Below are 26321 nucleotides of genomic sequence, written 5' to 3' on the forward strand. Positions count from 1 at the left end.
GCTTCTTACCAAGGCGGACCCTGGGACACAGTGGTAAAGGCTCCAGTGATTGGGCTCCTGGCCTGCCCTGGCAGGTGTGGACTGAGTTCTTAGCTCCCAGCGTCAGCCCTGGAAGTTGTGGGCATTTGGGGAGTGAGCCAGGGGAGACTTGTTTCTCTTCCTCTCTGCTTAAAAAAGGGGGTATCTGCATTTTTTAAAAGAAGTTTATTTTATTTAAAAACATTTGAAACCGACACAGTTTTCTTATTTGCCTTGAATTTTTAAGTACCCTCCTATTTCATAGCTTCAAGCAGTTGTAAACCAAGTCCTAGAGAAAATGAACTCTACCCGCTTCTTAAACTTCTCAGTTCTCTAAGAAAGCTAAAATAGGACACAGTTTTCTTCAACTGGATTCCCCAACATCCAACTGTTTGCCACATTCGTTTATAGATACTTTATTTTGGAGGGGGGGGTGCAAAACATTTAGGGGTGCAATGTGACATCACCACTTTTAAATACCCCAGCAGAGAGAGTGAGGACCCGAGTGAGGATGGGGTTCGCACACCTGGGAAAGTGATCGAGCACAGCACTTGGGCTGCTCTGCGGCCTCTCGGCTGGTGGGAGGCCTCTCACGGCTTGCTGTGAGTGTGAACAGGTCTCCAGCAGGGGTCAGAGGGCCGTCACCTGCCACCTGCATGGCCTGTGGGAGGAGTGGCCGCCAGAGCAGAGCCGGGAGCCCAGCCGGCCCCTGAGAAGGGAAAGCTGTTTTCTGTAAACCGTGCAAACAGCTGCCTGCTTGTTCAAGGCTTTGCTCCCCGCAGTGCTTTTGTTTGTTTGTTTTTCCAAGACTCAAGATTTAATCCCTTTGGGACACTCAAGGACATTGTGTCTTTGGGATTTATCTCTTAATCCTTAGTACTGTTCAGCTTTTCCCTTGCTGCCGCTGATCCTAGAACTGGGGAAGCTGACGTCTCCCCTCGCTGACCCCAAGGGTGTTTACGTGGAGGGGCTGCCTGCCGGCCCTGCTGCTGACACTGAAAAACCCAGGCCTGGCTCGGCTGTCCTGGCTCGCACGGAGGCACCTGCCGTCGCTGGAGGCCTATGGCAGGCCCACCGCAAGACAGGGACAGGAGTGGGGACATATTTCTGGGCAGTTCTCAACAGTGTCAAAGACGGTTTGAAGACAACAGAAACCCTGGAATGTCTCCCTGGGGAGCTTCTACAGCCCAGTGAAATAGATTTTTTTTTCTTTTAAAGATTTATGTATTTGAAAGGCAGAGTGATGGAGCAGGAGAGTCGGAGAGACAGCTCTTTTAGCCTCTGGGTCACTCCGCAGATGGCCAGAGCGGAGCCAAAGCTGAAGCCAGGAGCCTGGAACTCCAGCCAGGCCTCCTACATGTGGGGCCATCATCTGCTGTTTTCCCAGGCACATTAGCAGGGAGCCGATGGGAAGCAGAGCAGCCAGGACTCAAACTGGTGCTCTGATATGGGCGGCTGGAGTGGCAGGTGTGGTCTAACCTGCTGGGCACCACCCCTCCCCACCCCCAAGAGTAAGATCTTAAATGTTGATATTTTCCCCAAGCCGCAGGTAAGCAGGATCTCTTCAAAATGGCTTGCAGTGAAGTGGAGTGAGCCCCAAAAGCATGCAGCTTGCTCTGCCTCTTGGTGGACTGGTTTTACACTGGTTGCAACAGATTAGCCATGGGCAAACCAAGGGCAGGGGCCTGACTCCAGCCCCCAACCCTGCTCCCAGCCCTCCCTGCAACCTGTGGCACTTTCTCATCCAGTTGGCAACAGGCCCCAAACAGCTGTGTCCCCATATTTCTTGGTCCAGCAAGCTCCTAGCAACTGGGATTTCTTCCCATCTGCAGGCCTCCCAGCAGGCCTCTCACTAGGGAAGGTGCTCTCCCTGTGGCTGCCCTTCTGTGACCTTGAACAAGAACCTCCCTCTTTGGGGCTTTAGTGCCTCCTCTGTGAATCAGGGAGACTGGGCTTGAGGAGCTGGAAGGGTCTCTGACTTAGCTCCCAGCCTAAGTCACTTTTTCTCTACTTATATGTCCAAGACCCCGATTAGGGGACTTAATGTGTCTGTGGCTGCCTGCTTGCAGCTTCGTGGAGTTCATTTAAGTACTCAGTGCTCGGAAAAGGCTTGTTTCTCTCCCTGAAGCTTTAGTCAGGGTCATGGAGGCCACCCGGTCCACGGCCCCGCTTAGGCAGTGAGGATGCCTGGGCAAGGCTCGCTCGGGCCAAGGGTGGAGCCAGGTACCTTCCCACCTGAGTGCTCTGCCTTCTGGGTGTACAGATTTCCCCACCCCGCGCCTACCAGGAACGGGGCTGCACAGCGCCACCCACCTCACTGAGCCGCGGCCTGTGAGGGGCCCACCTTCAACATGTGCACCAACAGGCACCTGCACAGGATGCAGGCCGCAGTGGGCAGCGACTGGCAGCAATCAGCCGGGCTAATGACTCAACACCTCTGAGCCCCAGGGCCCTCATCTGTGACCTGAGCACCAAGGGCACTTGGAGTTGTGGGAGCAATGCTGTGGTGTAACAGGTAAAGCCGCCTCCTGCAGTGCCGGCATCCCATATGGACACCAGTTCAAGTCCCAGCTGCTCCACTTCCGATCCAGCTCTCTGCTGTGGCCTGGGAAAGAAGTGGAAGATGGCCTGAGTACTTGGGCCCCTGCACCCATGTGGGAGACCTGGAAGAAGCTCCTGGCTTCGGCTCAGCACAGCCAATTGCAGCCAATTCGGGAATGAACCAGTGGTTGGAAGACCTCTCTGTCTGCCTCTCCTCTCTCTGTGTAACTCTGACTTTCAAATTTTTAAAAATTTAATAAAAGAAAAACAGCTTGACATGTAAGAAGTGCCCCACAAATGTCCATTTCCCCATCTCCAGGATAATGTCATTGAAGCACTGAGTTGTTCTTTTTGTTTTTTAAAATATATTTATTTATTTCTAAGGCAGAGTTACAGACAGGGAGAGGGGGAGAGAGAGAGAGAGATCTTTCATCTGCTGGTTCACTCCCCAGATGAGGGCAACAGGACTGGGCCAGGCCAACGCCAGGAGCTTCTCCCAGGTCTTCTGCATGGGTGCAGGGCTCCAAGCACTTGGGCCATCTTCTACTGCTTTCCCAGGCACATTAGCAGGGAGCTGGATTGGAAAAGGAGATGCTGGGACTTGAGCTGGCGCCCATGTGGGATGCTGGGGCTGCAGGCTGCTACAGGCCGCAGCTTAACGCACTGCGCCACAGCACCAGCCCCACATTGAGATGCTTGTAGGGAGGGGGTGAGCCTCAGCACGTCTTTAATGGCCCCACCTCAAGGCCTCCACCACCTTTCTCCCGAGTGGCACACTTGACCAAGGCCGAGGGATGCCAAGTTGCAAGAGCATTGCCCAAACTAAAGGGAACTAGTGAGGTAGGGCCCTGGAGGGGTACAACGCAAGGAGGCGTGCACCTTCCCGGTTTCCTCCTGGTTGGAGAGACCTGCCTTTTGGAGGCAGAGCTGAGTAGGCTGGGAGCAGCTGCAGGGCTGCAGGCCCCTGGAGACCAGGGAAGCTGCATGAGTGAGGAGAGGAGGAAGGGGTGCGTTGGAGGTTTGGTGGGATGCAGCGAGGAGGGCACCTAACACGCACCTTTCCTGCAGGCCCTGGGGGCAGGGACAAAGAAAGGCAGCCGGGATCAGAGCCAGAGCGTACAGGGAGGGGAGGATCTGGCAGGAGAGCTGGCCGGGGGATGGCTAGCGAGCTGCAGTCCTAGAATAGAACACACCGGTGACCTTGAGCCACTGGCGGGAGGGACACGGACAGCGCAGGCGAGCACGCGGTGATGGTGACAGTGATGGGTCAGCCAGGGTGCCACAGGGCTCCCTGCTCTCCAAAGTGCAAGCCGGCACCTGCAGGAGCCTCCAGGGCCAGGGAGCTCTTGAGCAGCAGTCAGACGAGCACATAACGTCCCTTTGCTTGTCAATGTTGTCCCTGTGATTGGCAGGGAACTCTTTGAGAAGAGCCCTGCTGCATCGAGGGGCCAGCCATGGGGGTGGGGCAAGAAGGCCAAGGTCCCCGGGCTGTGGGGAGGAAGCAGAGGAAGTTCAAGGGGTAGCAAGAAGCAGGAGGAGCACAGGGCTGGGGCTGCCAGGCTGTGAGCCCCGGCTCCACGCCCCGCCCCCCGCGTCTTCTGACCTGTGTCCTTGCCCCCAGACCCTCTTGCCCCCAACCCATTATACAGGTTTATAGCGAGGGTGTGAAAAATGCAAAGACTAGGAGAGAAAAGGACAAAGTGAGGGCGGGCACTGTGGCACAGTGGGTTAAGCTGCCGCTTGCAACACTGACATCCCATGTGGGTATGGGTGCTGGTTTGAGTCCACCAGCTGCTCTGCTTCTGATCCAGCTCCCTGCTAATGCTCCTGGGAAAACAGTGGAGGATGGCACAAGTGTTTGAGGCCCTGCTACCCAGGGAGACCTGGAGGAACCTCCTGACTCCTGGCTCCTGGCTTTTGCCTAGCTCTGTTCTGGCTGTTGCAGCCATCTGGGGAGTGAAACAGCAAATGGAAGACCCCTTCCCCTTCTCTCTAACTCTGACTTTCAAATAAATAAATAAACCTTAAAAAAAAAAAAGTGGTGAGTTGTGGATAGCATGAGTCTAGCATCTACCCCCTCCCAGGAGCTCTGGCCTCTGCATCTTACAGAGCTTTGACCTTGGAAAAAGAACTTAACCTTAGCACCACCATTTATAAACGGCTATGCTGCCTCAAAGGTGATACAATGAAAGTCCATGTAGGACCTCTTGCCCAGGGCTCAAAACATAACCGACATTCTACAAATATCAGGCTGCCTCCCCACCCCCACCCTGCCCGACACAGCCTGAGCAGAGCTAACGCAAAACAGACTGGCAAACCCCCGCCTCCCTCCCTGAGGACAGCTGGGCCATGCCGGGATTGTCCACAAGACAGAGGCGTGGAGGGATGAGGCTGTCTGCAGAGTGGGGGCCCCTGGCGCCTCTCCTCACCCAGCCCTATTGAGAGGCGCACCCCTCCTCCATCCTGGATCCTTCTCCTGCGGGCTTGGGGCTCACAGGGATAGACAACCACACCAGCCTCTCTTCTTGTCCTGGTCATACAGCCCAAAGTGGCTGGTGCCATCATGCCCATGGCAGCAGGGAGAGGACGCATGGGCCTGGATGCAGCCGCACCTGCTTCCCTTCCTTTCTCAGTCAGCCCCATGTTCCATCTCCCTCCCAGCACCCTCAACTGCCACCTGGGCAGGTCGGAAGGGGCGGAGGAGCCCCCCTAGTCCCAGCCCCCTCCCCCAAGTGATGGGTTTCCACTGCCACTACCTGTGCCTTTAAGAACCGCGGCCTTGCGCCAGGGGCTCGACCTCGGCACCCTCAGCTGAGTTGGATTAAGGGACCGTTTGGTGCCTTTGCAAATTCCTTCTGGCCGCTGTGCCTCCCCGACTGGACACAGAGTAGCCAGTAGCCCCAAGCATTCTGCCAAGGGCAGCGGGGAGGCAAGGCAGCCCCGATAAGGGCTGTGTCAGGGACTCCAGACAGCCATGCGGAGCCCCGGGCCATGAAGGAGCACTCGGAGGAAGTCAGCCTGTGCGTGGAGGCCACAGAGCAGAGCAAGGTGAGGCCCGTGGAAGCCCTCTCCTCCCCAGCCCCGCGCCCCAGGGCCCCCGGCCCTCGCTCCCAGACCCCCCTCTCACTTTCAGACTGAGTTCTGCAACCCTGCCTTCGAGCCTGAAGCGGAGCCGCCCTGCCCGGCGCCTGCCTTCCAGGGAGAGGCTCCCTGCAGCAGCCCAGCTCCCTGGCATGGTAACCATCCCATAGGGGGGACCCAAGGCCAGGACAGTGGGGGGGCCCGGGGCCCTCTAAGTGCTACCCTGGCTGCCACAGGCCGGCGCCCACGAGGGCTACAGCCCGACTGCCGCTTCTCCTGGCTCTGTGTGCTCCTGCTCGCCGGCCTGCTGCTCCTGCTGCTCGGGCTGCTGGTGGCCGTCATCCTGGCCCGTGAGTAGGGCCCGCTGGGGAGCAGCGGGCAGACTGAGACACTGGGGGCCTCGCCACCTGCCCCCTGCACTCTCCCAGGGTGCAGTTGGGGGGCTCCTCTGAAAGCCACTCCTCCGCCCCCTGCCTTCAGAGCTGCAGGCTGCACCTCCACCTGGGGCCACCTACGGCCCCCTGCCTGCCCGGGGCCTCACTACCACTGCCACCGCCACCCCCAGCACCGTCCCCACCACCACCACAGCCTCTCCAGCGCCTGGGCTCCCTGGCCGGCCACAGCAGGCGGGCGTGAGTCCCACACCCCACCCCAGTGAGTACTAGAGCAGGTCTCCCAGGACGGGGGCTGATAGGGCAGCGGGGAGGGAGGCCAGGAAGAGGCACCTTGGGGAGCAAAGGCACCTCTCACCTCATGACCTCTGAACTCTAACCTCTATCTCTGCAGCCTGCGGGGGTCTCCTGCCTGGCCCAAGGGGCTTCTTCAGCAGCCCCAACTACCCGGACCCTTACCCACCCAATGCCCACTGCGTGTGGCACATCCAGGTGGCCACAGACCACACGATACAGCTCAAGATCGAAGCTCTGAGCATGGAGAGTGTGGCCTCCTGTCTCTTTGACCGCTTGGAAATCTCCCCAGAGCCTGAAGGCCCCCTCCTCAGGTGGTCCCTCTGCACCCTGTCCTGAACCACTCTCGGGGGCCCAGAGCAAGGGGGTTGCAAGGGAGAGGCTGGACTAGGGGGAAATGAAGAGCCTTGACCTCGGGGCCCAGCTTTGCCACCCCTCTGCTGTGTGACCTGGGGAGGGTCACTGCCCCTCTCTGGCTTCAGTTTCCTAATCTATGAAATGGGCCTCTTACCAGTAGTTCCCATGGAGAAATGCTACACTGCTGACTGACACACAGGGGCTGGGGCAGTCCAAGCACCCTGGGAAAGTGCAGGAAACTTTGTGCTGTACTCAGCACCGGTTCAGGGGTTAAGGAAACAGGACGACAGGGCCCAGGCCGGCTCCGCTCTGGCAGGCTCTGAGCTCCGAGCCTGATCAGCTTTCTCCGCTTCTCGCAGGGTGTGTGGGAGGGTGGCGCCTCCCACACTCAACACCAACGCCAGCCGCCTCCGGGTGGCTTTCGTCTCCGACAGCAGTGTGGAAGGCTCTGGCTTCCAGGCCTGGTATCAGGCTGTGGTCCCCGGGCATGGTGAGTGTTTAGCCACTGTGTCCCCAGCTGCCTGGCAAGTGTCTGGCTTCCCTCCCCTCAGCCACTCCCAGCCCTGGAAAAAGGGGGTGGAGACTTTGGGGGTGGTTCCTGAATCCAGACGCCATCCCCAGGGAGCTGCGCCCACGATGAGTTCTCCTGTGACCAGCTCACCTGCCTGCTCCCCGACTCGGTATGCGATGGCTTTGCCAACTGTGCTGATGGCAGTGACGAAACCAACTGCAGCGCCAAGAGCTCGGGTACGGGCCCGCCAGGCGCAGGGCGGGTGCTGTCTCCGGGCATCTGATCCAGGCTCTGGCTGTGCTCCCCAGCACTGGCCGGGCCCCAAGCCGCAACGTTCCCATCGGCACACCCTGCCTGGCCATTCTCCCAGCCAGAGCTTGCTTCCCTGTGGGCAGGGCCAAGATGCTCTCTTGCCAGCCCCACAAGCTGTCTGCCTCTCCACAGGGTGCGGGGGGCACTTGACGGGGCTCCAGGGCGCTTTCTCTACTCCCAGCTACCTGCAGCAGTACCCACACCACCAGGTCAGTGCAGCCCGGCTGCAGGGGGGACCAGCAGTGCCGCACACGGGCAGGGGAAACACTGCTCTGTACTGCAGAAAGCCAGATGGGGAACATTCTTAAGTGCTTACTGTATACCCAGATGTTCCCACACTGCATTCACTCCTCTCTGAGCCCAAACAACTTAAAAGGCCCGTTGTACGTCCAGGGCCACAGAGGTGCAGGCGCACTGGGCAGTGGCTGCCCCGTGACTGGCTCCTCCCACACTCTCCCCAGCTCTGCACCTGGCGCATCTCGGTGCCCGCCGGTCTTGGCATTGAGCTGCAGTTCCACAATTTCAGCCTGGAAGCGCAGGACGAGTGCAAGGTGGCCTACGTGGAGGTGTATGAGACCAGCAGCTCAGGGGCCCTCAGCCTCCTGGGCAGGTACAGGGTCGGGGAAGGAGCCAGACTCAGCCCTCCCCCTCCCCTCAGGCCTGGCCATTCCCCAGCTCCGCCCTCTGCCACTCCAAGCCAGTCTCTCCAGAGCCACCCTAAACAAATGCTTCTGCCTTCTGCACCTGCCGGGGGCCGGGTCGTGCCTGTCCCCAGGAGGCCCTTTCCCAAATCTCTTCCAGCTCCCCTCCAGCTCTTCCCAGCCTGTGGAGCCATTTACTCACACACGCACACGCACGCACACACACACACACACCGGCCTCAGTTTGCCACTTTGTCCACCAGCATTTCCTCCCTGGCGCTGAGTTCTGGGAGTCAGCCACTGTGTCTCCCCTCACCTCTGGCCTGGCCCGGAGCACCCGGCTCATAGCGAGCCCGCGGGAGGCTGCAGCCAGGGGCCCACGGCTCTCCACCGCTTCGGGCAGGTTCTGCGGGACAGAGCCGCCCCCTCGCCTCCTGTCCTCGCACCGGGAGCTGGCTGTGTTCTTCAGGACAGACCACGGCGTCAGCGGCGGGGGCTTCTCAGCCACCTTCCAGGCCTTCAATGCCACAGACAGTAGGTGACCCTGGACCCAGAGAGTGGACGGCACGGGGGGGGGGGGCAGCGGGGGGGGGGAAGGACAGGCACTGCCACGCCCTGTGCCTACAGACCCCTGTGGGCGCCGAGAGTCCTCCTGCCTGGACGGAGAGTGTAAGGGGCTGCAGTGGGTGTGCGACATGTGGAGAGACTGCACAGGTGGCAGCGGTGACAACTGCAGCAGCCCCCTGGCCCCACCGCCAGGTGAGGCCCGGCCCCACCCGGGATCCCTACACGGGCTGGGTGCCCAGTCGCAGACACGCCCTGGCACCCGAGCTACCACCCCACCCTACCTCCCTGATTCGGGCAGGGGCGAGCAGCCGCTGGGCCTCACCGTCCTGACTCGGGACTCTTGGCTGGTGGTGGCAGTGGTCCTTAGGGACATGGGGATCTGGGAGTCGAGAGTTGGGGCTTCGAGAACCCTGCACCTTGACACACGGAGTCCCTCTGCAGAGCTCAAAGGCGAAGGTGAGATGCTATGGGGAGCAGGGGCTTGTGTCCCTGCCTGTGCCTCCTGAGGTCACAGAGACGCCAGCTCAACGCCCAGGGCTGACGAGCAATGTTGGAGCAGACTCCCAGGGCTTCACGGGGACCCTCCACACAGGCAAAGCCCTCACCCTGTTACCTTCCTGGACTCCCGCAACCCCAGCGGCCCAGGCCGAACAGCCAGTGAGCAGCCCCTCCCTCCCGCAGAGCTGGCCTGTGAGCCCGTCCAGGTGGAGATGTGCGTGGGTCTGAGCTACAACACCACGGCCTTCCCTAACATCTGGGTGGGCATGGCCACCCAGCAGGAGGTGGTAGAAGTCCTCCGAGGCTACAAGGTGCCTTGGCCCAGAGATGGGGAGGGAGGCCACAGGGAGGGCAGGGAACCTGGGGACCAGCACTGAAGACGCCTCTCTGCCCTCTGCAGAGCCTAACCAGTCTACCCTGCTACCAGAGTTTCCGGCGGCTCCTCTGCGGGCTGCTGGTGCCCCGCTGCACCCCGCTGGGCAGCGTCCTGCCTCCCTGCCGCTCTGTCTGCCAGGAGGCGGAGCGCCAGTGCCAGTCTGGCCTGGCCCTCCTGGGTACCCCCTGGCCCTTCAACTGCAACAGGCTGCCTGAGGCAGCTGGCCTGGAAGCCTGCGCCCAGCCGTGACCCTGAAGCGGACCCCCTGCCCTCAGCCTGCCTGTCCTCCCTTGCCTAAGAGGCTGCCGGGCAGGGTGGGGGAGGCGGACCAGCCTGGGCTCTTCTCACCCTCTCTGGGCCTCCCAGCAGCAGCGGGGAATCCACAGCCCCCTCCCCGCTTCCCTGCCCCTGTCCTCATACAACCCACACCGCTTCCCTCCAGGGCCCTGACTGCCCTCTGCCTTCTCAAGTTCTCTGCCACCCACCTTCTGACTTTCCCACTCATTCGGCAATCACGTGGGTGCCCTGCTCTAACCCCGGGGGTCCGGATCTCTGCCCCAGCTCCTCCCCGCCCCCCTTCCGCTGCGACCCCCCGCAGCGCCCGCTCTCCCCTTCTTGGTCGCGGCGGCGCCACTGCGCTCTGCCCCCGGGAACGGGAGGCGCCCTGCGGGTTGCCTCTCCCGGGGCCCGGCTCAAGCCTCTCTCCCCCTCCCTTCTCCCCCAAACTTTGGCCGGCCGCCGGGCGACACCACGAGTTATTTCCCTGCTATTTCCCGGCCCGGAGCTCTTGGCCCCTGAACAACTGGTTTCCTCTCGGAGACTGGGAGGAGCAGAGCCGGGCCGGCGGCGAGCGGACCGGGACCAGCAGCCCCGCGAGGGCACCGGGCGCCTGGCCGCGGAGCAGCGCAGGGCCGGGAGCAGGCCCCCGGGGAGAGTCGCAGGAAGCCGTCGGCGGGAGAGCAGCGAAGGGTGAGCCCCGCTGAGGCGGGTGGGAGAGGGCCTGGCGGGCAGGCGGCCTCCCCTCCCCCCTCGCGGTGCTCCCCGGGTCCTCGGGGCTGGGGCGGGGTGGGGACCGACGGGGCCGTGCCGGGGCCGCGAGAGTGGGTGCCGACTCCAGTCCTGCCCGGCCCGCAGACTAGGACAGGACCCCGCCGTCGGGCTCCCGGTGCCGGCGCCATGAGGCTGCTCCTCGCCCTGCTGCTCCTGGGCCTGGCGGCCGGCTCGCCCCCGCTGGACGACAACAAGATCCCCAGCCTGTGCCCGGGGCACCCCGGCCTCCCAGGCACCCCGGGTCACCACGGCAGCCAGGGCCTGCCTGGGCGCGACGGCCGCGATGGCCGCGACGGCGCGCCCGGAGTTCCGGGCGAGAAAGGCGAGGGCGGGAGGCCGGGTAAGGAGACACCTTCGCGGCCGTCCATGGGGACGTCGGGGCCGGCGCGGCCGGGCGCTCGCCCTCCCGCGTCCTCCGGCCCCGCGCACCAGGGCGCGCTCCTCTCTCCCGACGTGGGTGGGGCGGAGGGTGGACGGAAGTGAGTCAGCCGGCGGGAGCCAGCACTCCGGGGACCCTCTGGGGCCACCTGTAGAAAGGTGCGGAGGATGGGCCAGAGAGGGGGCCTTTAGAGTCGCCCTTCCGGACCCCCGCTGCGGGCCGGCACGCCCACGCTCACCGCTGCCCTTACTCCCGCAGGACTGCCTGGGCCGCGTGGGGAGCCCGGGCCGCGGGGAGAGGCGGGGCCGGCCGGGCCTGCCGGGCCTGCGGGCGAGTGCTCGGTGCCCCCGCGCTCCGCCTTCAGCGCTAAGCGCTCCGAGAGCCGGGTGCCTCCGCCGGCCGACGCGCCCTTGCCCTTCGATCGCGTGCTGATCAACGAGCAGGGTCATTACGACGCCGCCACCGGCAAGTTCACCTGCCAGGTTCCGGGGGTCTACTACTTTGCCGTCCACGCCACCGTCTACCGGGCCAGCCTGCAGTTCGATCTGGTGAAGAATGGCGAATCCATTGCCTCCTTCTTCCAGTTTTTTGGGGGGTGGCCCAAGCCCGCCTCGCTCTCAGGGGGTGCTATGGTGAGACTGGAGCCCGAGGACCAGGTGTGGGTGCAGGTGGGTGTGGGCGATTACATCGGCATCTATGCCAGCATCAAGACAGACAGCACCTTCTCTGGATTTCTGGTGTACTCTGACTGGCACAGCTCCCCAGTCTTTGCTTAGTGCCCACTGGAAAGTGAGTCACGCTGACTCCCAGAGGACAACAGCCACGTCATCTGTCATCCGGGAGGGCTGGCCCCCCCGGAACGTTGTCACCGACTCGGGACTTGCTGTGGACAAGGAACGGGAACCGAGGCCGTGTGAGCTCACCGCAGGCAGCATGGGGCAGTGGCTGGATTTCTGCCCGAGACCACTAGAGTGTGCCATGCACTGGCAAGTGTGGGTGGGTCCCCCATTTGCTCGGACCCAGGACTCCAAGGGGGGGGGGTTCCCCGTCCTCTACTTCTCTGTGTTCTCCCCCCTCCCTCCTGCCCCCAGGCTGGCCCCTTCTTCAGAGCCCACTCAGTAAATCTACAAGAACCCCTATCAGCTTCAGCCTTCCTTGTTGGTGGTGGGGGGTGAGGGACCCTATTTCTGAAGGTCATTTGTGGTGGGGCTCAGACAGAAGGGAGGGTCCTTGGGGCGGGCTGTTGGCCTAGCGGTTAAAACACCAAGTGCCTGGGTTCAATACCCAGCTCCAGCTTCTGACCCAGGCTCCTGCACACAGGTTCAGGGCCATTCCAGGACCCTGGGAGGCACTGGTCATTGAGACTAAGTTCCACCTGCTGGCTTTGGCCTCATCCTGGCCCTGGCCTTTGAGGGCATTTGGGGAGTGAACCAGAGGATGGGCGCTCTCTGTATGTCTCTCTGCCTGTCAAATAACATTTAAATATAATTTTTTAAAGAAGGGGAAGTTTGAAAGTGGGCTGGAGCTAGGGGCAAGGGGCACAGGCAGCAGGCCCAGGTCGGGGAGCGGCTGCTCAGAGCTGCTGCCTTGGCTGTGCAGGCTGAGAACAAGAGCGCCTGATGGAGGAGGTGCCTCCTGGCCACGGCGCTGGCCACTTGGAGAAAGAGGCAGCTTTTTCTTACTCCCAGATGCCAAACGCACCAGGCAGGGCTGTCGTCAGCACACATGCCCTTCCCTGACCCAACAGAAAAGAGGCCGGGATCTTCAGTCGTGGCTGCTCTGGCTGCTCGCCTGGTCCCTAGATGACTGGGAAGCTCTTGGGCTGTCTCCAGCACTGCTGGTGTCTAGAAACAGGCCGTTTCTGAGATGACCGCCAGGGGGCACCCCAGCTCCGGAATGCAGCAACGACCCTGTAGCTGGAGCCCGACTCCCAGATTAGGGGGAGGAAGGGTGTTGAGGTCTGCCAAAGGAATTTCTGCTGGGGGTGGAGGGAAAGGGGGTCCTTTGCTCCTGGCTCAGGAAGTTTATCTCCTTTCATACAATGTTTATCCCCACATTAAACAAAGCCTGGAAGGAGCTGGGCCTCCCCTTGCTCAGCCCCCTCTCCAGGTTGGGGGAAGGGAGATAGCACCAAGCCTTCCCTTGGGACTCCAGATTCAAGGTGGAGGTGGGGAACTCTCCCCCACTGTGCTGGGCATCTCGGGGTGGGCAGAGTCACTAAGTCTGAGGCTCCCCCCTCCGCAATCCAGGGGGGGCAGGGGCTGGGGGGACCTCCCCTCCAATCCAGTTTCCCAGAGGGCTCAACCTCTCACCCCAAGAGAAGGTGGAGGGGCCTCTCAGCCTCCTCCCCTGCCCCCTCCCAGAAGGCGGGCCCGGGCGCTGTGCTTCCAGACCCCTAACATACAATTAAGGGGACAGCCTGCTCCCCACCAGGAGGTCTTGCGGCGCCAGACTCTGACAAGCACCAGCGCCTCCAGGGAGCAGAGGGTGGGTTGGATTCCACCCCGAGTTCCTGGGAAGCCCGGCACCAGAGGAAAAGCCGGGAAGGCTGACTCAAGGGGCGAGAGAGTTTGCATCCCTCTCCCTGGGCGCTGCACCCTGGCAACAATGGTGAAGACAGAGTGAACCCGGCAGCCTTTCTTCTCTCCTCCCCCCTCCCAGTTTAAGCCCACCCCCAGGACCCGCTGCTGTTCCCGTGCAGATGCACACAGAGGCTGTGAGAACTGTCAACAGAATTTTATTTATTGGAAACTGGGCCGGCTGGACCCCTCGGGGAGCTGCTTCTGAAGACAGCCGTCTCTGTGTTTGGACCCTAGTGAAATGTGTAGTCTGCCTTCCCCAGCACCGGGGAGGATCAGACAGAAGAGAAACGCCATCCTTCGACGTGACATGGGGAGACAGGAACGAGGAGAAACCGGGTCAGCCCTCCCGAGGCTCCCTGTGAAGCCAGTGTGGTCCCAAAGCCAGGTGCAGGTGCACACACAGGCACCCACCTCCCAGGGTTAACTGATCCCAGCTTTCAGATTGGGTTGGGAAGGTGCCTCGCAAGATCACGGCAGGCAGAAGTGGCCCTAGGGGCACCTGAGAGGTGCTCCCCGCAAGCCTTACCCGGGCACAGGGGTTCTGGCTGCACACAGGTTCAGGACCATTCCAAGACCCCTGAGTTGCCAAAACACCCAAACGACACTGATGTGCTGTGGCCGCAGAAGCTGGGGGCAGAGTGGGGAGGAAACAGGGAAAGGATCTACACAACCCCAACAGGAACACCAGAAGCGGAGAGGGGCAGCCCCAGAGGCTGGGCCCTGAACGGGCTGTGGGCTCAGCAGCCCCAGGGCCCTTGCATAGTGACACACTCACCACCCTCGGCATCCAGGGCACCCACCCCCACCCAGAGTGTCCCATCTCCATGTCCGAGGTGTATGGCTTGGTGGGGATTCAGGCCAGGATCTGGAGAAGGGGTGCGAATGCTGGCCCAGCGCAGGCACCTGCGTGGAGCACGGAGGGGTGGGCAGGCAGGGCGGGGGTCTTCAGAGGTAGACATTGAGGGTCTGCAGGATGCCCCGGCGGCACAGCGGGCAGTTGCGGTGATAGACAGGGTGGCGCATCAGTATCTCGGTGCAGGCCTGGCACAGGCACAGGTGCCGGCAGGGCAGGAGCAGCACCGTCTTGCTCTGGTCCTGGCAGATGACGCACTTCTTCCGCTCCTCTTGCTCCTTCAGCAGCTTCCAGGGGTCTTGGCCAGCTGCAGGCTCCTCCTCGTTGAGCCTCTCCCGGCCCCAGGCAGGTGCCGCTCGGAGGCTCCTGGCTTCCTCTTCGGCCTCCAATCTGAGCCCTGCTTCAGGGGGAGGATCCTGTGCCCGGGGCCGGGCTGACACCCTTCGAGGGGCCCCCTGGGGGGCTCCAGGGGCCCCTGCCCGGTTTGGCCAGCTCGCCAGCTGCAGGCTGCGACTCCAGACTCGGCGCCAGGCTTCCAAGCCCAGCGCCAGGCGAGACACCCGCACGACGTCCTCCCGGAGCCGGTGGTAGGATGGGCGGGCCTGGAGCTGGCTGAGAGCCCGGGTGGCCAGCCTGAGGGTGAGGTCTGGGTGCAACACGGTTACTGTCACTGCCAGCACGCAGGCCAGCACCGCCAGACCAGTGAGATTGACAAGCACGAAGCTGGCCAGGAGGCGGGCAGATGAGGCCAGCAGCTCCAGCGCTAGTTGACAGGGGGTCCACAGGAGGATGGCCATGGCCACGGCACTGCTGGAAATGTGGGCTAGGAAGGCGGCCACCACGTCTGTCACCCTCCACAGAGGGCCCATCACTGCGTCCCACAGGGCCAGCACCAGGGAGAAGAGATTCTGAGTGCCAATGAGGCAAATGTTGACCAGACTGTTGATCACATAGGCCACCAGGCTCATGGCAATGGCACAGATGTCACAGGCCTGGCGCAGCAGTGCATGGCCATTGGAGAGCACGCTGAGCACGCCCCGGTGCAGTAACTCCCGGCTCCGCAGTGCCCCGTGTGAGGCCAGGTGTCCCAAGAGCTTCAGGCTCTCCAGGCCAGAACAGCAGCTGTAGAGCAGAGTACACAACGCCTGCAAGCCCCCAACGGTGAGCCGGACCAAGGCTTCGACCACAGCCAGCAGCGAAAGCAGGACTCCACGGCCCAAGTGCAGAAGGCTGGTCAGTACCGTGTGCGGCAGGTTGTAGATGAAGGCCAGGAGCCAGGCCAGGGTAGCCAGGAGGGAGGACACCAGCAGGAAGTTGAGGTCCAACACCAAGGTCAGCACGTCCAGTACCAGCCCCACCCCATTCACCACCAGGTACACGGCCTCCATGATGGGGCTCCGGAAGTTAGTCTGTCTCCTCGGTGGACGGCGCTGTCAAGGCTGTCAATATTGTTGGAGGCTCAGGGATCTGGAAGGAAGGTGAGCGGCCTCTGACCCAGGGGGTACCCAGAATCTGACGGAGATGTGGGCTGCGCTAAGTGCAGTCTCAGTAGAGGGAAGAGGGGCCAGGGGCCGGTCCAAGACGCCCGGTTACGAAGGCGGGCTGGCTGGGAGGGAAGAGACCAAGCATCTCTAAAGGGAAGGCGAGGCGGGCTGGAGGAGACACCCCAGCCTTGCAGGCCTAGTGTGGCGTACCACGGCCGGGCAGTGGGTCAGCGGAGGAGACCGGGAACGGATGGGATGGGATCGGGCCGGGCCGGGGCCGGGGCCGGGTGGGGGCGGCGCAGGCTGGGCGCAGGTCCAGCTACGCAGATGCCCCTGTCCCCGCCCGGCCCCTGTCCTCCCGTTCGCGGCGCTTTGCGCCCAAAGGGAAAGGGGGAGAGGGAGTCAGTCTCAGCAAACCCCAAACGCAGCCTCTACTCCGCTGGGCGCCGCCATCTTGTGTCCGAAGGGGTGGGGCAAAAGGCGTGACAAGGAGAGGGGCACGACGAACTCCGGCCAATCGGAGAGGGCCAGCCGGAAGGACGCCGAGCTGTCATTGGTCCGTTTGAACAGCGCCCAAACAGACGTATTTTCCAAAAGGAGGGGGTGGACGCGTATTAAAATCTCCGCCCCCGTCGGCGTGGTGATTGGTCCGTTGACGGACAGCGTCGAACTGGGCCCGCCCTAGCCCCGTCACCTAAAAGAGCCGGACCTTGGACTTGGCTAAGAGCGAATTCGTGCTTCCTCTGGCCCGGAACCTGAGCTCGGCAGGCTGCGGTCGGAGCTGGCTGCCTGGGCGTCCCGCTCGGGCTCGCCGCCTGCTCCTCGTCGCTCCACACCTGCGACCTGTCACTCACGCCACTCCTGCAGCGCGCTGTTCACACAACAAACGTAAACACTGCCTGTTCTCCAGCCGCTCGCGAGGCGCGCAGACTGTTCCGGAGGTTCCACACTGCTGTTCCAAACTGGCTTCTCCAGGTTTTTCCAGAACTCCCGCATGATCTCCTCGTCCTCAGGAGGGAGGCGGCTCAGCTCCCTAGCGGGCGCCCAGCACTGCGTGCGCTCCAGCTGCAGCTGGGGGTCGGGCTCGGGGCTCCCTCGGAAGCTGGCCATTTCTTTAATACCCTGAACGTGTTGGAGACGCCGTCCCGAATACGAGTCTACGGAGACTCCCCTGCGGGTTCCGCGTCAGCCCTACGCTGCTTCTGCTGATTCTCCAGCTCAGCTCTGGCCCGGACTCCAGAGAGGGCCTGGCCTCCCCACCCCGCCTTGTGTCCTGAGTTCTCCGAGCACCGCGGAGGCACAGCTGAGGGGGCCGCAGCCCGGGCTGCACGGGGGCAGAGCAAGAACTGCAGTCGCTGAACGCCCGCCCGCCTTAGACCCCGACTCAGTGTCTCTGGCCCTCCCCCTCCTCCTCCTCCTCCCCTCCCCTCCCCTCTCCTCCCCTTCCCCTCCCTCTCCCCTTCTCTAGCTCCCCAATGTCTGTTACATCGTACTGCAGAATTGCTACCCCCAGTGTGAGCACAAAATGCTGATTTCTCCGAACAAAGGAAATTAGAATAAACACGAGTTTTGTCCACCATCTGGTCTGCTGATGTTTTCATTGTCCCCCTGTGCATCCTTTCCCCAATTTTTTTTTTTCTTTTTGACAGGCAGAGTGGACAGTGAGAGAGAGAGAAAGGTCTTCCTTTTGCCATTGGTTCACCCTCCAATGGCCGCTGCAGCTGGTACACCTCGCTGATCCGAAGCCAGGAGCCAGGTGCTTCTCCTGGTCTCCCATGGGGTGCAGGGCCCAAGCACCTGGGCCATCCTCCACTGCACTCCCGGGCCACAGCAGAGAGCTGGCCTGGAAGAGGGGCAACCGGGACAGAATCCGGCGCCCTGACTGGGACTAGAACCTGGTGTGCCGCGCCGCAAGGCGGAGGATTAACCTGGTGAGCCGCGGCACCCGCCCCCAATTTCTTTTTTTAATAAAACTAGTCATTTTTTATTTGAAAGGTAAAGAGAGAGCAAGATCTTCTATCTGCTGGCTCATGGGGAGCCTGGAACTCAATCCCAGTCTCCCCACCTGGTTGGCAAGGACCAGTACCTAAGCCATCCGCTGCTGCCTCCCAGGGTGCACGTTAGCGGGAAGCCAGATCGGAAGCAGCGGCGTCAGGACTTGAACCAGGCACTCCACTACAGGATGCAGGCACGCCGGGCGGCAAATGCCCATGCCCCTGCCCCCAGTTGCACATCTTGGGGAACATGCGCTCCTTCCTTCCCAGACTCTGATCCCGCGAGCCTTACCCTCTCCTCAGGAGTCTGACTTGCCTGGCGTGCTTGCTGCCACAGACAGCTTCCTACCCTGCCCCGGCTTCCGAGACATTGCCCTTCCCATCTCCTTCCTGTTCCCATCGTAGCCTCCTCTCCCTGTGCAAGTGGATCTCTAAATCTATCTTCAGCCTGAACCTGTCTTGCAAATTTCAGGTCGCGGCTGCTCCCCAGGCTCCTGGATGCCCCCTGGTGCTTCGCTGTGTCTGCACTGTGAGCAAAGAAGCAGCAGGTCTGCACACCAGGAAGCGTGCCAAGGCCGTCTCCACGTGGGTGGGACCCTCTACGAGAGAATTTCCACCAGTTGGAGACCAAGACCTCCCCTTGGAGTGAGCTGGGATTTTGCAAGTCCATAGCCACACTTTTTCTCTTGGAGAGTCGAGAGAGAGAGAGAGAGAGAGAGAGAGAGAGAGAGAGAGAGAGAGGGAGCCCACCCACTGGTTCACTCCTCAGATGTTCACAGGTGAACAGGAGCTCAGTCCAGGTCTTCTGATTGCTTGAGCCATCACTGCTGCCTCCTGAGTTCACATTAGCAGGAAGCTGGAGCCAAGAGCTGGAGTGGGCACTGAGCCCAGGCACTTCCTCATGGGACACAGGCATCTTAACACCACTTTGAAAGAGCCACAGGCCTGGCCTCCCAGGAGCCCTGGCTGGCAGCCCAGCTGGCCCTAACAGACAACTCCAACTGACTTCAGGGAGGGAGTTCAGACCACTTTCCCGGGGTGAGGCCCAGAGATTCGGAAGAAAATGGGCCGATCGTGAGACAACGGAATGCCCAGAGAAGTGATCCTACAGCGGATGAGGTAGGGGCAGGAAGCGGAGCCTGCTGGGAGCCTCCACCTGCCACACCTGCCCCTGCGGTGCTAACTGCGGGGCTCTTGTGGGGCTTGGTGAGAGTCCAGCTAGGACAGGAGGGAGTTTTAGAGGAAAAGAGAGGTTGAGGATTAAGAGATTGGGCAAAACCAGGAACGAATGGCTAATTCAGGAGTCCTGCCTGGGGCTGATGCGTGCACTGTCACCTTCCCTTTCGCCTGCCCACCAGGCATTCAGTAAAATCTGCATCACTGCCACGGTTTTTAGACTTAGATTTTTTTTCTTTTCTTTCTTTCTTTCCTTTTTTTTTTTTTTTAAGATTTATTCATTTATTTGAAAGGTAGAGTTACAGAGAGTGAGGGAGAGACACAAAGAGAGAGGGCTTCCATCTGCTGGTTCACTCCCCAGATGGCTGCAACAGCCAGGGCTGGGCCAGGCTGAAGCCAGGAGCCTGGAGCTTCTTCCAGGGCTCCCACATGCATGCACGGGCCCAGCACTTGGCCCATCTTCTGCTGCTTTCCCAGGTGCATTAGCAGGGAGTGGAGCAGCTGGGATAGATCTGAGAGAGATAAAGATCTCTCTCTCTGCCTCTCAAGTAGACAAGGATAAATAAACATTAAAAAAGAAGAAGAGGAGGAGGAGGAGCTGACGCTGTGGCGTAGCAAGTGAAGCCACCACCTGCAACGCTGGCATCCCATATGGGCGCCAGTTCATGTCCCGGCCACTCCACTTCTGATCCAGCTCTCTGCTGTGGCCTGGGAAAGCAATAGAAGATGGCCTAAGTCCTTGGGTCCCTGCGCCCACATGCAAGACCTGGAGGAAGCTCCTGGTTCCTGGCTTCAGATCAGCACAGCTCTGGTGGTTGCAGCCAATTGGGGAGTGAACCAGTGGATGGAAGACCTCTCTCTCTGCCTCTCCTTCTCTCTCTGTGTAACTCTGACTTTCAAATAAATCTCTTTAAAAAAAATAAGAAGAAATCAATGTATTTACAGTAGTAGCTGAAGAACATTTTGCAATATTGATTCATATTTCTAAAAATTTGTAACTATGTAGATCTAGATGCAGCTTGCATGCATATTTAACTGGTCTCAGCCCTGTTTTGACTTAAGGAAAGAATCGAGAGAAGAAACTATTTGCAGGCCTGTGTGAACCTGCAAGGCAGCAAGTTAAGCCATGGTGGGGCACCAGCTCACATCTGATCGGGCTCCCTGCTAATGTGCCTAGGAAGTCACTGAAGATGGCCCAACTGCTTGGCCCCTGCCACCCAAGTGGGAGACCCAGAGAAGTTCCTGGCTCCTCTCCCTCTCTCCTTCTCTGTCACTCTGCCTTTTGAATAAATAAATAAATCTAAAAAAGATCCTACTTATAATTTGATTTAAAAGATTGTCAAGGGCAAGTGTATGACAGTGACACCAGTGTGATTGGTAATATAAAGAGGAACGGCACAGAATTTTGGTCAAGAATTCAGAAGCACGTTTTGTGTCACATGCCCTCCATAACACACAGAACTTGGTAGGAGACACGGCCTGAGTGCATAGTGATGGCATCCTTTGCCAAAGTAAAAGGATTATATGTAATGTTCTGGATCTGGCCATAGAAGGAACATCTTAGAGAAACCTCTCTATCCCAGGGCCAGTGCTGTGGTGTGGTGGGGAAAGCTGCCACGCAGAAATGCCGGCATCCTACACTGGTGCTGGTTTGAGTCCCTGCTGCTCCACTTCCAGTCCAGCTCCCTGCTAATGTGCCTGGGAAAGCAGCAGATGGCCAAGTCTCTGGGCCCCTGTACCCACTCTGTACCCTGGAAGAAGTTCCTGGTTCCTAGCTTAGGATCGGTCCAGCTCCAGCCGTTGCAGCCATTTAGGGAGTGAACCAGCAGATGGAAGAAATTTCTCTGTCTCTCTGTAATTCTGTCTTTCAAATAAATAAATAATCTTCAAAAAAAGAAAGAAAGAAAGAAAAGCCTGTATCACATGTGACTTCATAACCACTTTTGGCTTCATAAAGGGAATGCTGGCCACATGCAGTTGAATCAAATCGATTTACTTTAGACAAGAAGGAACCAGAAGAATAAGAAGAGTTCAGCCAAACAACAGATTTGCAAGTCATGGTCTCAACTAGAAAATAGAGCTATTCTGAATGTGTCCTGCCCACTGATACTTATTATTAGTACTATTGACGAGTTGAGTTTAAGTTTGGGTGTTTATGTCTGTAAATAAGTGATACACCAGTATTGACCAGTTGTTATTACCTGGAGTCCAAGGCTTACATTGTGGTTCACTGGGGATGCGTTGTCCAGTCCACGGTCTGGTCAAGTGCATAATGACATCCGTCTACCATTATAGAATCGTACAGGATCGTTCACTGCCCCAAAGCCTCGGCACTCTGCCTGCTCCTCCCCTCCTCACCCTAAACTCCTGGCAACCTCAGATCTTTTTACCATGTCTCTCCCAGAACGTCTTACGGTTGAAGTCACAGTATGCCACCTGATTCTCAGATTTCACATTGCGTTCTCTGGCAGAGCAATATGGATTCAAGTTCTCTCCATGTCATTGCTAGCCCATGACTTTTTCAGGGCTGAATAATCTCCCACTGTTTGGGTCTACCAGTTCACTCTCCATTCACCTGTTGGAAGACACCTTGGGTGTTCCCAAGTTTGTACAATTCTGAATAAAGCTGTTATGAACATTCTTGAGTATTTGTATAGACATAAGTTTTCAATTCATTTGTGTAAATACAAACGAGCAAGATGACTGCTTTATATGGATGATGAGGGGATGTTTGATTTTGTAAGAAGTCATCAAACTGTCTTCCGAAGCGGCTGCACCCATTCACATTCCCACCGGCAGTGAGTGAGACTTCCAGTTGGGCCACGTACTTATTAACCTTTGGTGGTCTCCATGGTTTGGCTCTGGTCATTCTAATAGGCATGGAGTGGTATCGCACTATTGACTTAATTTGAAGTTCCCTGAAGCCATGTGGTGTGGGCATTGTGATGTGTGACTGGTCACCATCCATATATCTTCTTTCCTAAGGTCTTTGGCCTATTCTTAAACTGGGTTTCTTGTTTTGTTATTATTGAGTTTGAAGCGCTCTTTGTGTGTTTTGGATAATAGTCCTTTACCAGAGGTGTGTTTGCTTTTCTGCCCTGCACACAGCTCAGAGCCCTGTCCCTTTAGGACAGCTCTAAGGCATTGGTCACTCAGGGGGTGGTCCTGATAACCATGTAACTTTCCAGAGGCACAGGAGTATGACGTGACCACCTGCTCAAGCAGAAGCCCCACAGCCCCAGTTCTGTGCCAGGAGAGTTCAGAGCAGCAAAAGAGCTGTGACCATCTTGGGGGAGCATGCCTGTAACCTCCCATCTAGAAATATGGTCATTCACTAAGCCCTGCCTCCCCTTCTCAGGAACTTGGAAGAGAAACTGACCAGGGGTGGAGGAAGGGCCACATGCCACAATTTCCTTGAGGTGGGGGCAGGGGGTCCTGTCTTCTTGAGGAGGCCTCCAGCCATCAATTCAGCTCCCCCAGGTTTGTGCGGGTGGCCATAGACGGTCAAGGTGCGAACATGGGGTTTGGAAGGATTGGGTGCTACCAAGGGCCCTACCGACCGGAACACCTCACAGAGAATTCCAGGCACATGGCCTGCCTGTATCCCCTATTGAAGCCGGGCTTCACACTGGGTGGGCCGGGAACAAAGCAGCATGGACATACTGCTCCCCTCCAGATACAGCTGTTGTGCTGAAGAGCAGGTGGATCCCATACCCCATGAGGTCAGGTGCATGGCCCTCAGGGGAATGGGGTCGTGTTCTCCCTTGACGACACAGGAGATGTTGGATAGGACACTGACAGCTCTGTTGCAACACCGAGCTCTGCTGTTGAAATAAATCAATAAATATTTTTCAAAAAGTGATAGGGAAGAAAGGCCCCTCCTTTGTGGGACTCTGTGTGTGCATGTGGTGGGGGGAAGGCTTCTCTCGAAGTGAGTCATCAGCCTCCCCAACTGTCATTTACTCCGCACTCCCCCACCCCCCGGCCCCCATTACTAGAATGGCTCAAGGGACAGGGACTGAGGAAACCAAGTGCCTGTGAGAGCTTGGGGAGAACCGGAGTGTGCGCCTTCTGGCCGCTGTGGGGTGCTGGGGGCCTCCTTTCCGGTTAGGCCTGTGTCCCGGCCCTGGGGGGGGGGGTGCTGCCCTGAGCACGGGGACTGGGACAGAATCCTCACCTCAGCCTGTGCACAGCGCCCCCACAGGAAGACACCGGGATTGCCCGTCAGCAGTAGAAGGAAGAAGCAGGCTGGGTGGCACTCAGGGTGAGATCCTGTGTGGCCATTGGAAAGGATTTTGCACCACGCAGACACATGGGGGAACCCACCCCCAGTGCTGAGCCAAGGGAGAAGGCAGCCTCAACTTAGAAAATGTGAGCTGGAAAAGATACGCAGACACTGGGGGATCTCATGGGATCTGAGGGTGCCATGGTAAACCTGCATTAGAACTGGGATCCAGATCTCCAGGACAGGATCAGCCCCATTCATTCATTCCCCCTCTCTCTCTGCCCCGCCCCCAGCCCCTTCTCTCACCTCTCTGTCCCTTGGACTCCATCTCAGACACAGGCTGTCTTCCCAGGAGAGAGGGCTCCCACCATCCTGGCATTCACAGCCCCCACTGGAAGCCCTCCAGGAGAGAGAACTCTTCCTGGCACGGACGCCACCTGCATTATGAGCTCATCCAGCTCAGGCACTGTGACCAGGGGTTGCCACCCAGGGGCTGTGCCTGTGTCCCCTGCCCTTCCTGGCCACGGGTGAGGGTGGGGTTTCGTGTCTGGCTGCCCCGCTAAAGCGACATTGTGTAGACTCCCTCTGGTGATGAGTAACCTGGCTGTCACTGGTTCTGCACGTCTGCCCCATTAGCACATGGTCCCCAGCAGACTTTAGCAGGGCACGAGGGCTTCCAATAGTTCATAAAACACATTCAACACACGAGCAGATTATTTATCACCGCACCCAGTGACACCAAGTGTGACAAAAAGTCTGTGACACCTCTCTGAGGACGAGAAAACTCCTTTACTTGGCTAATATCAGATTGGGAGCAAGAAAGAAACCTTGGTTCTTGGGAGCTGGTGTATGGCACAGCGGGCTAAGTCACGGCTAATGATGCCTACATCCCATAGTTGAAGTGCCTGTTCAAGCCCTGGCTCTGAGCCAGCTCCCTGCTAACATACCTGAGAAACCAGCGGAAGATGGTCCAAACATGGGCACCTAGGCCGGCGCCGTGGCTCACTAGGCTAATCCTCCGCCTTGCGGCGCCGGCACACCGGGTTCTAGTCCCGGTCGGGGCGCCGGATTCTGTCCCTGTTGCCCCTCTTCCAGGCCAGCTCTCTGCTGTGGCCAGGGAGTGCAGTGGAGGATGGCCCAAGTCCTTGAGCCCTGAACCCCATGGGAGACCAGGATAAGTACCTGGCTCCTGCCATCGGATCAGCGCAGTGCGCCGGTCGCAGTGCGCCGGTCACAGTGTGCCAGCCGTGATGACCATTGGAGGGTGAATCAATGGCAAAGGAAGACCTTTCTCTCTGTCTCTCTCTCTCTCACTGTCCACTCTGCCTGTCAAAAAAATAAATAAATAAATAAATAAATAAAAGTAAAAAATAAAAAAAAAAAATGGGCACCTGCCACCCCTGTGGGAGACCTGGGTAGAGTTCTAGGCTTTTTAATTAACTTTTTCAAATCTTATTTATTTGAAAGGCAGAGTTACAGAAATAGGGATAAAGACACAGAAGGACAGGGACACACAAAGAGAGAATGGTGAGGGAGAGGGAGAGAGAGAGAGAGAGAGAGAGAGAGAGAGAGAATCTTCCATCTGCAGATTCACATCCCAAATAGCTACAGTGGCTAAGGCTGTGCCAGCCTAAAGCCTGGAACAGGAGATTTTTGGGTCTACAGCATGGGAGAAGCGGCCTAAACATTTGGGTCATCTTCAGAAGCTTTCCCAGGCCCATCAGCAGGGAGCTGGATCGGGGGTGAAGCAGCTGAGACTCAAACCAGCACCCATATGGATGCCAGCACTGCACCACTGGCTTAACCCATTACACCACAGTGCCAGCCCCACAGGCTCCTGGCTTGAAACCAGCCCACCTTAGCCATTGTGGCCATATGGGGAGTGAGCAGAGGATAGAAGATCAAACTCTGTCCGTTGATCTCTCAAATAAATAAATCTTAAAGAAGCCTGGGCACCAGCACTGTGGCACAGCAGTAAAGCTGCCGCCTGTGACACTGGCATCCCATATTGGGAGGCTGCTTTGTGTCCCGGCTGCTCTGCTTCTGATCCAGCTCCCTGCTAATGTGCCTGGAAAGGCAGAGGAAGATGGTCCAATTAGCTGAGGCATTGCCACCTGCAGGGGAGACCTGGATGGAGTTTGGGTGCCTGTCTTCAGACAGGCCTAGTCCAGCCATGGTAGCCATTTGTGTGGGGTGTGGCAGGTGAACCATGGATGGACGATTGCTATCTCTCTTCTCTCTCTCTCTCTCTCTCTCTCTCTCTCTCTGCTTCTCTGTAAACTGCCTTTCAACTCAGTAAAAACAAACAAAAATGAACTAAAGAAAAGACAAAACTTTTAAGTGAGATAGGCTTTACCTAAGCTCTATGCAAAACAGTCCCCAAAGTCCTCATACTCTATTGTTTTTTTCAGCTTATTTAATAAAACTGTAGTGAGAATTCGTGGGGTGCTGTTTCTTTCCTCCCAGCCTTGAGGAGGTGACCAGCACTGCAGGAAATCACAGAGAAATCACACCGTGCAATGTCCCTGGGCAACCGGAGGAGGGGTCATCTCCCCAGGGAGGGTTCCTCTCCCAAGAGGGCTTGGGCAGTCGGTGCAGAGGGACCATCACGTGTTCCTGGGCCCACGGCTGTGCTGGGCCCTGGGGGCTCCTCAAGAACTGCAGGAGACACCGCTCCACCTGGGGGTTCCCGGGCTCATTTCCTACCTGAGAGGAGGTTGTGGCTTCCTCGGGAGAAACACTGGTCCTGAGGGCTCAGCACGAGGCTGTCCCAAGGAGACAGATCCGAGGCTGTGATGCGGCCAAGTCTCGTCGTTTCTGGGCTGTGCAGGTCCTGAGGAGTTGAAGCAGGGAGTCTCATTTCTTTTTTCTTTCTAAGTTGTATTCTATTTGTGTGAGCGTGAAGAGGGGAAAAGAGAGTGCTAGTGAGGGAGGGGGGAACTCCTCCCTGCTCTGCTACAGCCCACAAATGACCTCCAGGACTAGGCCAG

General features: G+C 58.8%; 3 protein-coding genes across 4 annotated transcripts; 2 read left to right on the forward strand and 1 right to left on the reverse strand.

Moving 5' to 3' along the window:
* Window positions 1–4596: 4596 nt before the first annotated feature.
* On the forward strand, window positions 4597–9837 carry MFRP (membrane frizzled-related protein). 2 transcript variants are annotated; one of them, XM_002722716.5, is made up of 13 exons: window positions 4597–5607; window positions 5693–5795; window positions 5877–5990; window positions 6121–6294; window positions 6427–6640; window positions 7043–7173; window positions 7305–7430; window positions 7639–7715; window positions 7968–8116; window positions 8551–8681; window positions 8775–8906; window positions 9396–9523; window positions 9613–9837. In XM_002722716.5, the coding sequence occupies exons 1-13, from the start codon at window positions 5551–5553 to the stop codon at window positions 9835–9837; spliced, it is 1761 nt and encodes a 586-aa protein (XP_002722762.2). In that variant the 5' UTR covers window positions 4597–5550. The 2 variants fall into 2 exon arrangements, with proteins under 2 accessions (XP_002722762.2, XP_069935392.1); XM_070079291.1 differs by lacking the exons at window positions 9396–9523; window positions 9613–9837 and adding an exon at window positions 9013–9130.
* A 586-nt stretch (window positions 9838–10423) lies between these two features.
* On the forward strand, window positions 10424–17515 carry C1QTNF5 (C1q and TNF related 5). Its single transcript, XM_002722715.5, has 3 exons — window positions 10424–10557; window positions 10723–10978; window positions 11276–17515. The coding sequence occupies exons 2-3, from the start codon at window positions 10765–10767 to the stop codon at window positions 11791–11793; spliced, it is 732 nt and encodes a 243-aa protein (XP_002722761.1). The 5' UTR covers window positions 10424–10557; window positions 10723–10764; the 3' UTR covers window positions 11794–17515.
* Window positions 13739–15840, reverse strand: RNF26 (ring finger protein 26). Its single transcript, XM_002722714.5, has one exon. It carries the CDS (start codon window positions 15838–15840, stop codon window positions 14545–14547), a length of 1296 nt encoding a protein of 431 aa, XP_002722760.1. The 3' UTR covers window positions 13739–14544.
* Window positions 17516–26321: the final 8806 nt, after the last annotated feature.

The sequence above is a fragment of the Oryctolagus cuniculus genome, chromosome 1 (assembly GCF_964237555.1).
Source record: "Oryctolagus cuniculus chromosome 1, mOryCun1.1, whole genome shotgun sequence".
Taxonomy (NCBI): Eukaryota; Metazoa; Chordata; class Mammalia; order Lagomorpha; family Leporidae; genus Oryctolagus; species Oryctolagus cuniculus.

What these genes read in the sequence shown, in the direction of transcription:
- MFRP (XM_002722716.5), top strand. Translation starts at nt 5,551, where the DNA reads ATGAAGGAGCACTCGGAGGAAGTCAGCCTGTGCGTGGAGGCCACAGAG. An exon ending in GGTGGCCGTCATCCTGGCCC is followed by an intron (nt 5,991 to 6,120) that starts GTGAGTAGGGCC and finishes CCCTGCCTTCAG; the next exon opens with AGCTGCAGGCTGCACCTCCA. An exon ending in AGCAGTACCCACACCACCAG is followed by an intron (nt 7,716 to 7,967) that starts GTCAGTGCAGCC and finishes CACTCTCCCCAG; the next exon opens with CTCTGCACCTGGCGCATCTC.
- C1QTNF5 (XM_002722715.5), top strand. Translation starts at nt 10,765, where the DNA reads ATGAGGCTGCTCCTCGCCCTGCTGCTCCTGGGCCTGGCGGCCGGCTCG. An exon ending in AGGCGAGGGCGGGAGGCCGG is followed by an intron (nt 10,979 to 11,275) that starts GTAAGGAGACAC and finishes TTACTCCCGCAG; the next exon opens with GACTGCCTGGGCCGCGTGGG.
- RNF26 (XM_002722714.5), bottom strand. Translation starts at nt 15,840, where the DNA reads ATGGAGGCCGTGTACCTGGTGGTGAATGGGGTGGGGCTGGTACTGGAC.